This window comes from Megascapheus bottae, chromosome 22 (genome assembly GCF_031878675.1).
Source record: "Megascapheus bottae isolate mThoBot1 chromosome 22, mThoBot2.hap1, whole genome shotgun sequence".
Lineage (NCBI taxonomy): Eukaryota > Metazoa > Chordata > Mammalia > Rodentia > Geomyidae > Megascapheus > Megascapheus bottae.
In genome coordinates, this window is record NC_143530.1 from 28415771 (window position 1) to 28433012 (window position 17242).

The 17242-nt window shown below is 38.0% G+C and overlaps 1 protein-coding gene across 1 annotated transcript in view; it reads right to left on the bottom strand.

Moving 5' to 3' along the window:
- The window catches only part of Lyrm4 (LYR motif containing 4), a 100948-nt gene that overhangs the window by 70513 nt on the left and 13193 nt on the right, over positions 1 to 17242 (bottom strand). The window contains exon 2 of the mRNA XM_090356416.1: positions 799 to 919. Within this exon, the coding sequence (XP_090212542.1) occupies positions 799 to 919 (121 nt within the window). The remainder of the gene's footprint in view (positions 1 to 798; positions 920 to 17242) is intronic.

The window sequence follows — 17242 nt, forward strand, 5'->3', positions numbered from 1 at the left end:
AAAAACATCCCTCTTTAAATTTGGTAAAACTTTGAAAATAGTAATAGGTTTCACCTCTGTATTTTCTAAACAAATTTGCTGTAATTAACAGAGAAAAACAGATGAAAGAGGAAATGGAGCTTATGGTATGACTGTTGCTAAATTAAATAACAGTGAAAAGGATTGTTTTCCTAGAGGATGAGAAAACCAACTCTAGGCTTTGACATTGAAATCCTTACTGCCTGAGAGACCATGCTGCCAGATGCTACATATACTCCAAGTTCAGCCCAGATCAAGTTTATCTGTGGTACTAGTACAGAAAGAAAACAGAACAACTTCCAGGGGCTTTATGGTGTCAGCTTCATGCACCTGTACTTTGTACCATACATGCTTGGATACCTTCCATGTTCACTAATTTTGGCTCATCCCCCATTCTGTTCATCCTGAATTGTGATGAAAAATATTAGGATATATTTATACTCTGGCATATGTCCACACTTGCTTGTACAATGTATCTTACAGACTAACATTAAAAACAGCTAAAGTTTCCCACACCAAGAACTTCCACATTTAGTAAATCTCAGAAGGATCAGACCCTGAAAATTCTAGAAAGGTGGTAATGTTCTTCATGTCATCCTTCAATTTGACAATATGATAGTTCACCTTCCTATGACTGACTGCATTAGGAAAAAAGACAGAATTTCATGATCCTACAGTGTAAATCATAAACACCAAAAGCAGTGATGTCCAATCCAGGAGGAAATGTCAAAGTTGAAGGCTCTAAATGAAAAAACAGTAAAACTTACTGAGGAGTCTTACCTGTCGACGGATTAGTCCAAGGTCTCTTTTGGCTTTATTTACTAGAGCTTGAATTTCTACAGGATCCTTTACATTTTTATTTTCTCTGAAGGCATCTCTTATCCTCCTGACTGCATACGTTCTAAATGAATTCAAAGGGGGAAAAAAGGTGTCAGCATGTCTGAGGATATACTTTTTAAGTGAATTTAAAAGATTTTACTGCAGAGTTAACTGTAGAATATTCCTTAATGGATAATATAGTTCTATCTTTGCTCAAAGAGCAGGCTAATCTATTACTATTCTGGGATGACCAAACAAATAGATTTAGGAAAATAAATCTACCCCAAACAAATCACATGCAAATAGCAAACTACTACAATGCTCCTTAGATTACTGGGTCTTTTGAGTTATTCATGTCTGCCTTTCCTCCACTAACATGGATAACTGAGCAGAAACAAATCAAGAAGTTATAGGTTAAATGATACAGTACATTTGCCCCAGTTCCATCTTTTCATCTTTTGGCTCTGCTTTCTCTTTCTATAATATAGTATGTAAAGCTGTTGTCCACATAAGGATGATATGAGTCAAAACTGTAGAATTATGCCAAGACGCTTTTTTCTCTATCTTGAAATTATACACACCCACACCCACACACACCTCTATTTTCCCACTTCCCCTACATCAGATACTTGCAAGAAAGCAAAAAAAAAAAAAAAAAAAAAAAGACAATGCTATGGCTTGTATCCTGTGCCAGCTTCTTAACCCAGGACAGGTTCTTCATTTGTCAAAGATGTTGGAAGTGGCACTGTGGTTCAAGTGGTACAGCGTTAGCCTTGAGCTGAAGAGCTCAGAGATAGTGCCTAGGACCAGAGTTCAAGTCCCACAACTGACCAAAAAAAAAAAAAGCCTAATACACTCATGGAGTGGAAGGATTGGGCTTTATTATGCGAGTCTAGATTTTGGCATAAAGCTCAGTACTTAGAAAGCCTCAGCTATAAAAGTTATTCTTTTACCATTCTGGATACACCAGGATATAATCAGTATTCTCTTCAGTACTTAGAAAGCCTCTGCTATAAAAGTTATTTTTTTTTTTTTACCATTCTGGATACACCAGGATACAATCAGTATTCTCCTCCCTTATGTCATGGTCTCACCTTTGTGACATTCTTAAGGTCATTCCATTGTGCATGGAAAGGAGAGTGATCTGACCAGTTAGCCACAAAGAATACTCAAGAGTCCTTAACTAAAAAAAAAAAAGAGTCCTTAACTAGACATAGTCCAACACTTGGCCAGCCATGGCCTAAATACCCACATTAACCATCTATTGGATATTGGACAAGAGACCAATCTAAGGAGAAAGGCTCAAGATGGATATACCATATATCATTTTCTTTAGTCTTTTCATGGTCTCAGATTGCTTGCTTTTTAACTTTCAACACCATCTAAAGAATTTATGAATATTACTGGATAATTTAGAAGTAGAAGGAAACAGGAGTAAAGGAATGAAACAGAGATTATAGTTCTTAGGAGTTGAAGGTGGGGTGTTGGGAAATGCACATATATTGTGAAATCTTACAGTAGGAATTATGTTCTAGATAGTTGTAAGTAAAAAGAAAATCTACATTAAAATGCAAATATAAGTGAGTTCTTTTAAAAGTCAAAAGCAATAGTAAAACTAAATCCTGTAAACATTAATAGCCATAATAGAAAAGGCAGAGTTTAGGAACTTGTCCTTGCAGAATGGAAATCTTGTGAAAGCTCTGCTCTTAATCATGTGGGAGCCAGTTAGAGGAGTCATAGAGCAGAGTGCCTCATAACCAATACTAGGGGATGCAATGATTGGAGAGGGAACAGCCACAGGCTAACTTAAATGGGGCTCATTCACTTATGTAGGGATAGGGGAAAGATGCCAAGAGAATGAGATTCTTTTATGTCAAGCTATGAATCTAACAAGACCTTAGATTACAGACAGAAAGCACACAGAGATTTTGGCATACTTTCTTGCACAGCAGAATAGTTCTTTACATAATACAGTATCTTTGTCTTTGTTCTTCCCAACCACTCACTCCAAAACTCTAAGGCAGATTTTTCCTTGAACGGTGACTCTATATTTTTATTTATTCATCTGCAAATTTGTTTTTTTTAAATGAGCTTAACTGATCTTTGGGGATCATCTTCATTATTATTTGGTTGTAGTAATAAAACTCAGGAGGACCTGTGCATACTAAGCTTAGGCCACTGGCCAAGTCTTGTCACTCATTCATTTTTTTTTTTTTTTTATTCAGCAAGTAGCATGGCCTTAAAAAAAAAAAAAGCAAACACACCCTAAATTTTTCTAAAAGCAAGCATGACTAGTCTAGAATAGCTACATAGATTACATAGAACAGAAAAACTTACATTCTTATGCTTAAGAAAATCATAGCATAACATGCTCAATAATATAAGTTATACACCTAGGAATTAACTTAAGAATGTAAGGGACCTTTTTGATGAAAATTTAAAACCCTGAAAAAAGAAATTAAAGAACTGAGGATATGGAAAAACCTCCTGGATTGGTAGAATTAACGTCGTGAAATAGCAATCTTGCCAAGGGCTATCTACAAATTCAATGCAATACCCATCAATATCCCAATGACATTCTTTAAAGAAATAGAAGAGGCAATCCAAAATTTCATGTGGACTAATAAAAGACCCCGTATAGCAAAAACACTTCTTAGCAGAAAGAACAGTGCAGGAGGAATTTCAATACCAAACTTTAGACTCTATTACAGAGCTATAGTGACCAAAACAGCTTGGTACTGGCACAAGAATAGGCCTGAAGACCAATGGAATAGAACTGAGGACCCAGATATTAACCCACAGACCTATGGCCACCTAATCTTTGATACAGGAGCCAAAAAAATAGAATGGAAGAAAGATAGCCTCTTCAACAAGTGGTGCTCGCAGAACTGGTTAAGCACCTGCAGAAAACTAAAGTTGGATCCTTCTTTGTCACCCTGCATCAGGATTAACTCCAAATGGATCAAAGACCTAGAAGTAAAAGCAGATACACTGAAAACTTTACAAGAAGGAATAGGAGATACATTAGGTCTCCTTGGCACAGGTCGAAGCTTTCTTAATAAGGACCCAGAAACACAACAGAACAGAGAAACTCTAGATAAGTGGGACTGCATTAAACTGCAGAGCTTCTGTATGGCAAAGGACATAGCTAGCACCCTAACTAGAAAGCCTATACAGTGGGAGAAGATCTTCACTAACCATACAACAGACAAGGCCTCATATCTAAAATATATCAACTGCTCAAAAAATTGAATCACTCCAAAACTAATCTCCAAAGAAACAACCATCCCATTAAAAGATGGGCCAAAGAGAGTCTTCTCTGAAGAAAAAATAAGAATGGCCTAGAGACACATGAAAAAATATGCTCGACATCTCTGGCCATAAAAGAAATGCAAATCAAAACAACTCTAAGATTTCACCTCACTCCAGTGGGAATGGCCACGATCAAGAAATCTAATAACAACAGATGCTGGTGGAGATATGGCCAGGAAGGATCACTACTACACCGTTGGTGGGAGTGGAAACATGTCCAACCACTATGGAAAGCAGTATGGCAGTTCCTCAAAAGACTAAACATAGAACTCCCCTATGACCCAGCAATTCCACTACTTGGCATTTACCCAATTGTCCAGAAACAAGGACATACTAAATCCACTAGCACAACGATATTCATTGCAGCACTATTTACCATAGCAAAGATATGGAACCAACCCAGACATCCCTCAGTCAATGAGTGGATCAACAAGATGTAGTATTTATACACAATGGAATTCTATGCTGCTGTCAGAAAGAACAATATTGCTCCATTTGTAAGGAAATGGAAAGACAGAAAAAATCATATTAAGTGAAGTAAGCCAGACTCAAAGGAACATAGGCTCAATGGTTTCCCTCATTTGTCATAATCAGTAGAAACCTTGGGCTCTCCTAGCAGAGATTTGCAAAACCTAGATACATAAGGCCATATAGTATGATGCTAAATGAAAGGACCTCCAGGATATAGAAACAAAAGCCATATGAGTGATTGTTGTCCTTAATGTACTATGTTATCTCTCATTTCTTTTGCTGTCCCTTGATTTTCTCATATGGTTACAGTATTTCACCTTGTTATCTGATATACTGTATATATGCTTATTTGGTTATTTGAAATAGGATAGGGAAGGGGGAAAAACAAGATTAGGGGCAGGGGTTGGGGGAGGGAAATGGGGACCAAGACATGAGAAAGGGTATCAATGTTTGTGAAGTAATGTACCTTCTATCTGATGAATATAATGTAACCCTTCTACTAATTACAATAAAATATATGGAAAAAGTATCAGTTACACACAAGATTCAAGTTCAGAATGTTATGATCATGTGTGTGTGTGTTGGTGCTAAGGCTTGTACTCAGGCACAGTCCCTGTTTCTTTCATTTGAAGTTAGCACACTCAATCACTTGAGCCTGCTACTTCTGGTTCTGGCTCTTCATTAGTTTATTGGTGATAAAGTTTCACCAACTTTTTTGCTAGGGGTGTTTTCAAACTGTGACCCTCAGATCTCAGCCTAAAGAGTAGCTAGGATTACAGGCAAGAAACTCTTGTGTCCAGCAACTATACATTCTTATTTGTCTCCCATGCTCTCTTAAGTCCTTTCCAAAGCAAATGTGGCTATAAATACAGTGCTTATGCAGTTAGACACATGTCTAATAAGTACTGTATTTCTAAATCACACAATTCTGTGAAGGTGAAAACAAAGGTAGGTAATCTTTACATTTTGTGGGAGTGCTAGCAAGTAAGTATTTTGATCCTGCCCCTGCCCTGTTTTTATCATTGGCCTCTTTTTGGTGGCTACAGAAGTAAACTATTTATCCTCCAACATATTCTGACTTTCAGCATCTTGACTTTATCATTGAGCAAGAATATTTCAAAGAAAAATATGTAGATGCTGTAAGGCAAAGGGCAGCTGGTATGCAGCGCCTTGTAAGGATAATCTTCATAGAAGCAAGATGTTGATTAAATAAGGCATGAAACATAGAGAACACAAGTACCATAGCCTAGCTCTATGTTGAAGGTCATTATCATTAGTTAATTTTAGCACAAATGAGGCTGTGGTTGAAATTCCAAGCACAGCAAAACAAAAACATAAATGCAGGAAAGGGCCAAACAGGAAGAAGCAGTCTGCATTGACCGAGCAGTGAAGGCCATGTCGCATTCCAACCTCCTGGAGTCTAGTGCATCTCTAAGCTAGAGATTCTCACAGGGCTTTCCTCTTTTCCTTCTTCTGTCTTAGCCTTTGACTGACAGGTCTCTGGTGTCCACAGGTTCATGTAGCTGTTTCTCCTTTTACTGCCAGTCTTACAAGGCTCAAACTTCTGAGATTACTACATTCACTCCAGCTTCCCATCAGCAAAGCATCACAACAGGTAATACTGAAAACTCAAAAAGTGCCTGAGGTCTTACCTTACTATCTCTCCCTCAGAACAGCTGTGGGCCAAATGAAAGCCATAATCACAGCCTCCAGCAGTTGGACACTCATTTTTGGCTTTAGCATCCCATCTGTGACCTGCCCAGTTCATTGTAATATCTCTCGTTCCTGTCGGTCTTCATCATTTCAGATACCAGCTGCTCTGCTTACCCATCCTATAAACACATACGTGCCTTTTTTTTGCTTCTCCCCAACAAATATCCCCAAATAAGTATCCTGGGGAAACACACAGACACACACACACACGTACCAACCTGACCCTTTCTAGGACAAACTCCTGTCTACTTTTTAACTGCTTTGAAGGATATGGCCTCCTCTTTGCTTTGACGGGAATGTATATTGATTTTGAGAACAGTGATGCCTTCAGTATTCCTGAGGAAATTTCTAAGGATAATGCTTCCTGAGTTATTTTTGGATCTGCTGTTTCCAAATCAATGAGCCGTACAAATCCTTGAGGCCTTCCCATCTGATTAGACCTGATAGAATGCCTCTAAGGCACTTTTATTCTTTTCACTTGTCCAGGTTCGGCCCCAAGATTTACCAAAATTAATATCCCATATTACTAATTTTAAATAATTAAAGAAATATCACAACTTTTAGTCAGATGTAGTAGTACACATCTGTAATCCCAGCACTTGGGAGATCGAGGCAGTTCAAGGCCAGCCTGGGTTACAGGTGAGTTCAAAGTAGTTCTGGATTACATGAGAACCATTTTTTTTTTCCCCTTTGGCCAATGGTGGGGCTTGGACTCAGGGCCTGAACACCATCCTTGAGCTTTTTCAAGGATAGCACTCTACTACTTGAGCTACAGTTTGACTTCTGGCTTTTTCTGTGTATGTGGTACCTAGGCATTGAACCCTGGGCTTTGTGCATGCTAGGCAAACACTGTACCACTAAGCCACACTTTCGGCGCAGAACCATGATTTTAATAAGAGCTTTTAAAATCATCAAGTTTCATAATGAGCTAAAAGATTTATAATCTTTAACTGAGATATATTTGCAATCTTTCTTTTCTTTTCTGGTGCTGGGTACTGAACTCTGGGCTTTGTGAATGCTAAGCACATACTATACCTCCACTGAAATAGACCCCAGCCCCATGGTTTGCAAGTAGTTACTAAGAAATAGATATCTGCTGGGTAGAGGGTTTTACAATGACCCAGTTTCTAGTCTTCATTCTTTTATTAGTCTTCTGGTAGGTTTACATTTCTCTGTTGCTGTATGTTGTTTCTTAGGGTTGATATGTGGACTTCTCTTTAATGAAAATATCTCCACCAGTAATTTTGTCTGTTTCACTATCAAAATATGCCACCAGCATCTGATATTTCTCTAGCCCAGACCTTTCTTTCGCTTTTACTTAGAAGCAATCAAATGTCTTTTAAAATTTATTTTAAAGACCAATTCTTGAATAATAATTTGTATATAATAAGATGAGTCATTTCAAAGCATTTTGATATGTGGGCCTGTGGAAAGGGCATACCAATCACACCGAGTAGCTTATTTCCGTTTCCATCTTTGTATTAGATCTCATCCTCTATCAGACCTGAAGCCAAAGAGCCATTCTTATCCATTTTGCGGCTGCCATAGTGATGACAGAATAGGCTTCTAGTGTTTCTTTTTTTCTTGAGTGAGTTCTAAGTGTGAGTTTCATAATCACTGCCTTTCAGAGCTTATTTCAGCCTGTGTGCTGCAATCCCCCTTTTCATGTTTCTTCCTATCTCACTCTTTGTTGTATTTTCTTTGTTGATGACTGCTTTCTCTCTTTTGGTCAGGGGACTTGAATTCAAGGCCTGGGAATTGTCCAGGAGCTTTTTTGCTCTACCACTTTGAACCACAGCTCCACTTACGATTTTCTGGTGATAAACTGGGTTGGCTTTGAACCATGATCCTAGATCTCACCCTCCTCAGTAGCTAGGATTACAGGTGGAAGCCACCAGCACCCAGCATTCTCTTCCCTTTATAATACGTTTTATCCTTTGTATAAAATTTGGGATTCTGAATCCCAGATTTCCCATTGGCTTCTCTTTACAAAATGGCTCCCTTTCTGCAGCAAAATTCCCTTCAAGTCTTCAAAGAGGTTGACCTCTCTGGAGTGACCTGCATCTTCTACTGAGTCACTTCTCTGTTTTCCTAGAACTGATGGTACTCATCAATATCTGTCTTCTACAGGAGAACATGTGACTGGGTAAATCAGCTAGCCTGTGATGTGCTTTTGGGTGATGAACACAGGCGGGCTGGTACAGGCCAGGAGTTTGGCCCAGAGGAAGAGTGCTTGCCTAGCATGCACAAAGACCTGGGTTCGATTCCTTGGTACCACATACATACAAAAAAGCCAGAAGTGGTGCTGTGGCTCAAGTGGCAGAGTGCTAGCTGTGAGGAAAAAGCACAAGGACAGTACAGGCCCTTAGTTCAAGCCCCAAGACTGGGAAAAAAAGTATATCTGGTACAATAAGAATAAATGTTAAAAGAATGTATACATAGTTGAAACAGGTAAAATTTAGCAATGAATTACAGAGAGACTGAAAATTCAAATTTATAATATAGACAAAAGGTTACTGAGAAATACGTGAGAACAGATTAACCTTTAGAATAAGGCAAAGGTATATAGCATGAATAATAAGTGTGAACAAACCAAATTACATAGATAATTAAAGTCATAATAGAAAGGAATATCAGAGAAGTGATTATAAAAAGAAGAGTCATGGAGATTTAACAACCACAGGGCAATGCTAATATATTTACCCATAAAACACTGAACCTTGAGGTTACAAGAAAAAGTACCTTAAAGCAAAGATAGCCCTTTAAGCAGATGTTATTAAGTTAAGTGCAGATAACAGTATTGTCAGATACTTATTTGTGAGCTCTCAAAGAAAAAGACTGCTTTCCATGGGCATTTGAAGTACATTTTGAAGGACCAAAAGGAAAACAATTTATGGTACAGATACCTTACAGAGTACTGTATTTGTATTTGACATATTTTAGTTGATTTGATTCTTGCACACTAAGCCTCAGAGGGATTTAAAAAATTTAGTGCAAGATAACGTATTTAGAACTAGGTTCCAAACCCAGCTGACTATAGTTATTTTCCAGCCCTAAGCTATTCCTCCTTTAGAGGACAACAAACTCCATCCAATCTCCCATAATAAACATTAGGTCTCAGTCTATTTCTTATTCCTTTGAAAAGGCATTAGAAATTTTGTCTGTGGCATTTAAGTGTTCCTACAAATAGTGCTGAGCATGTCTAACAGAAGACAAGTGGCTGAGAATCTTAGAAGGAAAGAAGTATTGATATAAGCACCAATAATAAGTGAAATAATTGTATTTTACTGTCTAACAAAGGATGGTAGTGACCAGTGGAGGTTTGTGAAGGGGTTGAACTTACCATGAGAAATTCTACTTTTTAGGATTACAGTTGTGGGCTTTGGGGAAATAGTAAAACTTAGTATACCTAGTAATAGTACATATACATCAAAGGAAAGACATTATCCAATTGTTTGATGGTCAAATTCATTAGCTTGAATCAAACAGTGAACTTTGCTGATTTCTGCTCATCCCTTCCCCATGTGCCAGTCACCTCAGCCAGCAAGCTTGGTTATCTCTACATCAAAACTCAGAAACAAACATGCAAAATATTAATATGGTTAGTATGTAAACAGTACATAGTCATAATCAAGGAAATACAGATTTCAACAAGGCATCCTTTTCTATCCAAGAACTAGCAATGCCCCCCTCCCCAACTCCCAAAAGCAAAGGTACTCCCTGCTGGTGGGAGAAGAGGCTGGTACTTCCTATGGGCAAAGCAGCCTAATAACAGTAGGTAAAAGTGTTCCTATGCATCCCACTCCTAGCAATCTATCTTATAGAAGTAATCTGGAACACTTATAAAGATATATAGATTGAAGTTCATTATGGATTTATAAGCATTAAAAATGTAAACAATCTATTTCATGACCGCAGTCCTAGATACTCAGAAGGCTGACATCTGAGGATGGAAGTTCAAAGCCAGAATGGGCACTAAAGTCCTTGAGACTCTTATCTCCAATTAACCACCAGAAAAATCAGAAGTGGCGCTGTGACTCAAGGGGTAGGATGGGAGCCTTTTGCTGAAGAGTTGAGTCAACACCCAGGCCCAGAGTTCAAGTCCCATGACCAACTGTCAAAAAAACAAAAAGCAAAAAGCAAAAAACAAGCAGAAAACCAAAAAGAAAACAAACAAAAATCTAACTGTTCAACGCTGGAGAAATGAACGCATAAATTACAAGGTATATTATACAACTTTTAAACTTAAAAGTTTCTAAAAATTTGAAGTGACAATTACAAAAGTTCAATGTTGAAAAGCCAGGGTGAAAAATGTTTCCCTCTTTTTCCTGTTCCTTAGACACTTAGTTCTTTCTAAATACAGTTAGTGGTTGCTTATGTTTCCCAGAGATAAGATTTGTCTTAATATTTCTGTATCTATGTTTTTGCCCAAATGGTAGTATTTTTCAGTTAAATATCTCACTGTTCCCTTGACATTAATACAACTAGAACTGACATGCTTTTAAAAATGGTTACATAACATTTCATTGCATAGATGAATATTCCTGTTTACTGTGCCACATGTTCATGCATCTGTGGTTTCGATTCTTAAAAGTAGAGTTAGTTAGTCAAAGAATATATATTTTTTTACAGCATTCTCCCTGTGGAGGCTTTATCAACCCACTCCTCCACCTGAAACGTGTATGTGACTGCTTTTCTAACATTTTTACTAATTTTCATCTTTTTGCTAATCTAATAGATGCATTTCATTTATTTCTTTACTATGAGTGATGCTGACCACATTTTCACAAGTTGAAAGTCATTTGTATTCCTTTCTGTCATTTGCCTTTTCTTATTAGTTACTGATTTCTGACTTGTAAGGTTTCCCAGAAGTTGGCCCTTTGTGGAACATGCAGATTTCCCAGGTTTGTTATTACTTGGCTTTGCTCATATTTTTTATATTTGTGTTTTCATCACAAAGAAATATATAAAAATTTTTGGATGTAGTCAAAATCATACACTAATCACATACTAGCTAATTCAACAGATTTCCCTATGGTTTAGAAAAACAAAACAATAGTGCCCTTTTGAGAAAATAGGAAACAATGTATATAGAAGATTTGATAAAAATGAGAAAAATATCAGGTGCTAGTTTAAACAACTAAAGAATTAATTTCGTTTAACTTGATATGTTGTTTGCCTTACACATTAAAAAACAAAAATACGAAATAAAAAGGGTGAAGAGGTTTGTAAGTATGAAAAGAAGGTTTGAATTTCAGAAACAGAGTAAGTAAACAGATTCTAGAATTTGCCTACAATGAGAAAGAGCCACTTGAGGATGGAAACATCCAGAATGGTAGAACTGATGTGCTACAATGGGCAAGGTTTTCCATCTATGTTTGGTTTCCTACAGGGGCAAGTTTTGAGGGAAAGGTGTAACAGAAGGGCAAGGAGGGAGAGAAGAATTTTTTCCAGAACTCTAAGAGAGCAGTGCGGGCTGGGAGTTTAGCCTAGTGGTTAAAGTGCTTGCCTAGCATGCATGAAGACCCGGGTTCGATTCCTCAGTACCACATACATATAAAAAAGCTGGAAGTGGTGCTGAGGCTCAAGTGGTAGAGCTCTAGCCTTGAGAAAACCCAAGGACAGTGCTCAGGCCCTGAGCTCAAGCCCAGGACTGGCAAAAAAAAAAAAAAAAAAAAGAGAGCAGTGCTAGAATTTTTTTTTTTTTGCCAGTCTTGGGCCTTGAACTCAGGACCTGAGCATTGTCCTTGGGCTTTTGTCAAGGCTGAAGCTCTACCACTTGAGCCACAGCACCACTTCAGGCTTTTTTCTATGTATGTGGGACTGAGGAATTGAACCTGGGTCTTCATGCATGCTAGGCAAGCACTCTACCACTGGCCCAGAATTTTTTTTTTTTTTTGCCAGTCCTGGGCTTGAGCTCACGGCCTGAGCAATGTCCTTGGACTTTCTCAAGGCTAGAGCTCTACTACTTGAGCCTCAGCACGACTTCCGGCTTTTTTCTATGTATGTGGTACTGAGGAATCGAACCCGGGTCTTCATGCATGCTAGGCAAGCACTTTAACCACTAGGCCAAACTCCCGGCCCCCAGAATTTTTTTTTTAACCAGTATAGTTACAAACTTCTTAAATCCAGTTCTTGGCATATAAGCTGTGTGAAAAAATTAAGCCTAAATCTAAATGTTCAATAAAAAAGATTTTATTATTATTTTAAGTATTATCCTGTTAAAAATTAATGGAAAAAGGAAAGAAAGCAAACACATACTATCCTTAGCAGATGCTGTCCCTAAGTGAACAGTTTAGGAGCATTTCTATTTCTGTCTTTTGTAGTGCTCAAGATCATTGAAGTAACTTTAGCCTAAAATTAATCAAAATTAAACTTTTCATTATCGCTTGGATATATCTTTGACAGATACTGACATTTTGTTGCCAACATGATTTTTCAAAATGTAAACCAAATGATCCAAGTAAAGGCTATCCGATATAATATACTTACTTTGTCTAAAGCAAGGCATATAAATCAAGCAATGGTGGGTGAGGGCCCATTTGGGTTTGGAATTAGTTATTGAGATAGTGCAGAATTCTGAAAGCTGGAATCTCAGAGACCACTGGTGCTAAGATCCATAGTCTTTTCTCATGTGCTCCAGATATGAATAAACCTATACTTCATTTATGAAGTCCTATAAACCATCATTATGTACGTATTTTACTACCAAAGCAAGCTCAAGCTTTAATTATATACTATGGCTAAACACTAGGCTACATATCATAATTTCCACATTTTTATTTAAAAAATTATAGCATGAATGAGCCAATGTAAAATATGACCTTTACATTATTAAAAAATTAAGGAGAATCTGTGTGCCGGTGCCTCAGCTTTAATCCTACTCAAGAGGCTGAGATCTGAAGATCATTATGGTTCAAAGCCAGCCTGGGCAGCAAAGTTTGTGGGACTCTCATCTCCAATTAACCACCAAAGAGCAGGAAGTGAAGTTGTGGTAGAGAGTTAACCTTGGACAAAAAAGCTCAGGGCAGCTGAGGATCAACACACACACACACACACACACACACACACACACACACACACACACACACACACTCACTCACACACAGTCCCCTCCCCCCAAAAAAAATTTAAGGAGAATACCAATCTACTGTAGAGTATTTCAATGAGCTCTAGGTTTTTCACTTTATGGAAGAAAAAAAGCCCTAAGAACAATAGAAATTCCTGCTGATCAATACATTTTAAATTTCCTACCACCGCTTTAAGAGTCAAATAAAATGTCTTTCCTTTTATCATTTCCCATAGCCACTACCTGCTAGGAAGAATAAATACTCAAGGAAGGAAGGAGAAAAGGGGAAGCATTTAAGTCATCTATTGTGTGTTTAATATATTGTCAAGGATAATTAATACAATGGGCAGCAGACTAGTTAGTGGCCTATTTGGAAAGCAAACAAAGCAAAACAAAATAAGTTAACAAAAATCTAAAACAAACAATCCCTTCAAAACTCCCTACAAACCATTTCAGGTATATGGTAGCCCCAACTATAGGCAAGATAGTAAGACAGATCAATAAAAAGGTATGTGGACATGGAGCTGATGAAGGCTAAAGAGCATGGTCAGAGTCCTTGAGAGAATTCATCCTGACTGTGCAAAGATTAGAGAGGACAAGCTAAGCTCGTTGTTCCACCAGTGGGTATTGGGAATGCTTTTCAGTGCACAGCCCACTTGCTTAGTATGTTCAAGGCCTAGCATTCAATCCCTGATTGACTCTCTGATTTCTTACTTGGAACTCCAAATTTTGTATGTAGATTTTTGCAAATATACACATTAATCACATCACTAATTTTCTAACAAAATCTGTTAGTCCCTTTCTTCTTTGGGAGATTTATTTATTTGTTTATTTACTTTTGCCAGTCCTACCTAGGGCTGAATTTATGGCCTGAGCACTGTCCTTGGGCTTTCCTCAAGGTTAGAGCTCTACTACATGAGACACAGCACCATTTCTGGCTTTTCTATGTATATAGTACCAAGGAATTGCACTCAAGTCTTTGTGAATGTTGGGCAAGCATTCTACCACTAGGCCATACCCCTGGCCTGGGAGCTTTACCTTACATGGAGAAGCATTTAACATCCTGCCACGTGTATAACTCTGTAAGTTTAAAAATAAAATAAGCCTCTTCATCTTTTGGGATGCTAAAGCAGTATGAGATGTGGAATACAAAACACTGTGTATGATAAGGTAGGATGGGCATTCTAACCTGGGTTCTCTATTGCTAAAAAGTTTTCTTGGCTACTTATAATGTCAATAACTTGTTACTGTGTCTGTCGTACAAATAGGACAAAATACCTACCGTATTATATATTTCCATAATACTCTGTGAATCATCTAGTAGGTGTGTTTGGGGAGCTAATTTAATTTAAAAATCCTATTGTGGAGATATAAACTAGTACAGCCACTATGTAGGGCAGTTTGGAGGTTTCTCAAAAAACTAAAAATAGACTTTCCCTACGATCCTACCAAGAATCCTACAATTCCTGGGCATCTACCCTGAGCATCGTAATCTAGGATATGATAAGGACACCTGCACAGCCATGTTCACTGCTGCATTATTCACAATAGCCAAGCAATGGAAACAACCCAGATGCCCCACTACAGATGCATGGATACAAAAAAATGTGGTACATATATATATATAATGGAATTCTACATAGCCAACAGACAAGATAAAAGAAGGGCATTCTCTGGGAAGTGGATGAAACTACAGCCAATTATGTTGAGCAAGGTAAGTCAAGACCAAAGGAACAAAAGTCACATGGTCTGCTCCATATGTTGATATTAGATCTAAACAGTACAAGAGCGATGACTCAATATTTGGGTACCCAAGGTTACTGACATGGTCTTGGAGATATAAACATAACTACAAAGACATAAAATCTATGATGTGATATATACTCTATAGACATAATGTTGGGTGTTTACCCTAGTGGTAGAGTGCTTGTCTAGCATGCACAAAAACCCAGGTTGGATTCTTCAGTACTACATACATAGAAAAAAGCCACGGTGCGGTGGCTCAAATGGTGCAGCCTTGGGCTCTGGCCCAAGGACAGTGCCCAGGCCCCGAGTTCAAGGCCCAGGACTGGCAAAAAGAAAAAGAAAAACCCAAGACATGTTATATTATATAGATTTATATATATATATATGTATGATATACAAACCCTTAGCTTAATTTAATTATGTTCTAAAATCTATATGATAGTGATTGCACATAGAGATTCCCTTCTTGAATACTTGTCAAACATGAAATTTGAAATATGATGTAAAAATAAGTGTTAATAAAATCTTTCAAAAAATCTTGAAGAAAACAGAAAAAAATATTTACATTTTAAAATTTGCTTAGCATGCCACATTTTAAAAATAGTAATACTGATTAATATTGGTATCTATCTGCCAAAATACAAACAAAACAATACATGTTGGGTCAAGTAAAAACTGCTGACTCAAAATCTGATGATTAATACAGACTTGAATACTTCTCATTAGTCCCTTCATAGCATATCATAGTTGCAGGTTCTAGCCGCAAAACTTCCCCACACTGGTCATCACTTTTGGAAAGTGCTGATCTGAACAAAACTGCCTAGGTGGTTTGTTCAAGGCCAGAGGCTGGAGCTAAAAGGGTTAAGTGCAAGGTCTGCAAGCAACAGTTCCCATAGGCAAGTCCCGCATACTCATTACAGGCATCATAACCAACCTTAAATCTCCCTGTACCAGTTAAAAGATCCATTAGGCTTCACAGAACACTAGATATATCTTCACCTACTATACTTCTGTCTCACTTAAACTTCTGGCTTGAGATGTTAAATATATGTGACAGTTCCATTAATTACAGTGGAGCATTTCAATTTAGTCCCTGTTCTTTCTCCAAAAGGTTACCTACCAGTTAGATCCTAAAGTTGGTCATAGCAATCATAGTGACCACTCAGGACCAAGGATAGCCCTGTCTATGCGGTGCTGATACTGTAATGTTAAGGCTGGCATTGCTCAAGCATCCTTTACCCTACTGCTATTCTAGACCTCTTTAGTTTGCCCCTAAACTCCTCCAATGGGCTCTGGTCCATTTGACTTTGCTTGAGGATGATTAAAAACTTCAAGTCACACATACCCCTGTGTGGGTACTGGGGCTTGAACTCAGGGCCTGGGCACTATCCCTGAAGTATTTTTGTTCAAGGCTAGAATTCTACGATGTTGAGCCATAGCTTCACTTCCATTTTGTGACTGGATTTTTAGAGATAAGTCTTCTGCCCACACTGGTTTCAAAGCAAGATCTTCAGATCTCACCTCCTGAATAGCTAGTATTATAGGCACAAGCCACCAGTGCGCTGCAAAACTGTATTTCTTAAAGTAGACTTCTCTTCTCCAGGAAAATGGGAAAGGGCTGAGTGATGCTCCTGGTCCCAGGCACTAGCTACAAGTTGCTAGGAGAACAGAGAAGAATGCAAGAGTTATTTAGTCTGAAAGCTGAAGGCAATTTTGTTGCACAGGTAAGGCCATTTTACAAAGAAGTCAGAGAGAAATTGAGAACTTGTAGCCCTAATTTCCATACAGATGGACAAATGCATAGGAAAGCAAAGAATGTTTAACCTAAAAGGAAGAGAATCCCAGACCAAGGTTTGGCTGCTATGGAAAAGAAAAAAACTACACATGTCTTTAACATGTAGATCTGAAAAGTGGGATGGAATTCCCGAAACTGCCAGATTGAGAGAGGAAATTCAATTTGAAGTCTTAATGGTAAAGCTTGCAAGCAAAATTAGCTTCTACTAAAGAAAATGTCCAAGTCCCAGGGTCCCACTGTGGGTGATGGCCAGTACGTCTAGGACACAGCCAGGCCCTGAACTCTTGTAGAACCTCTGT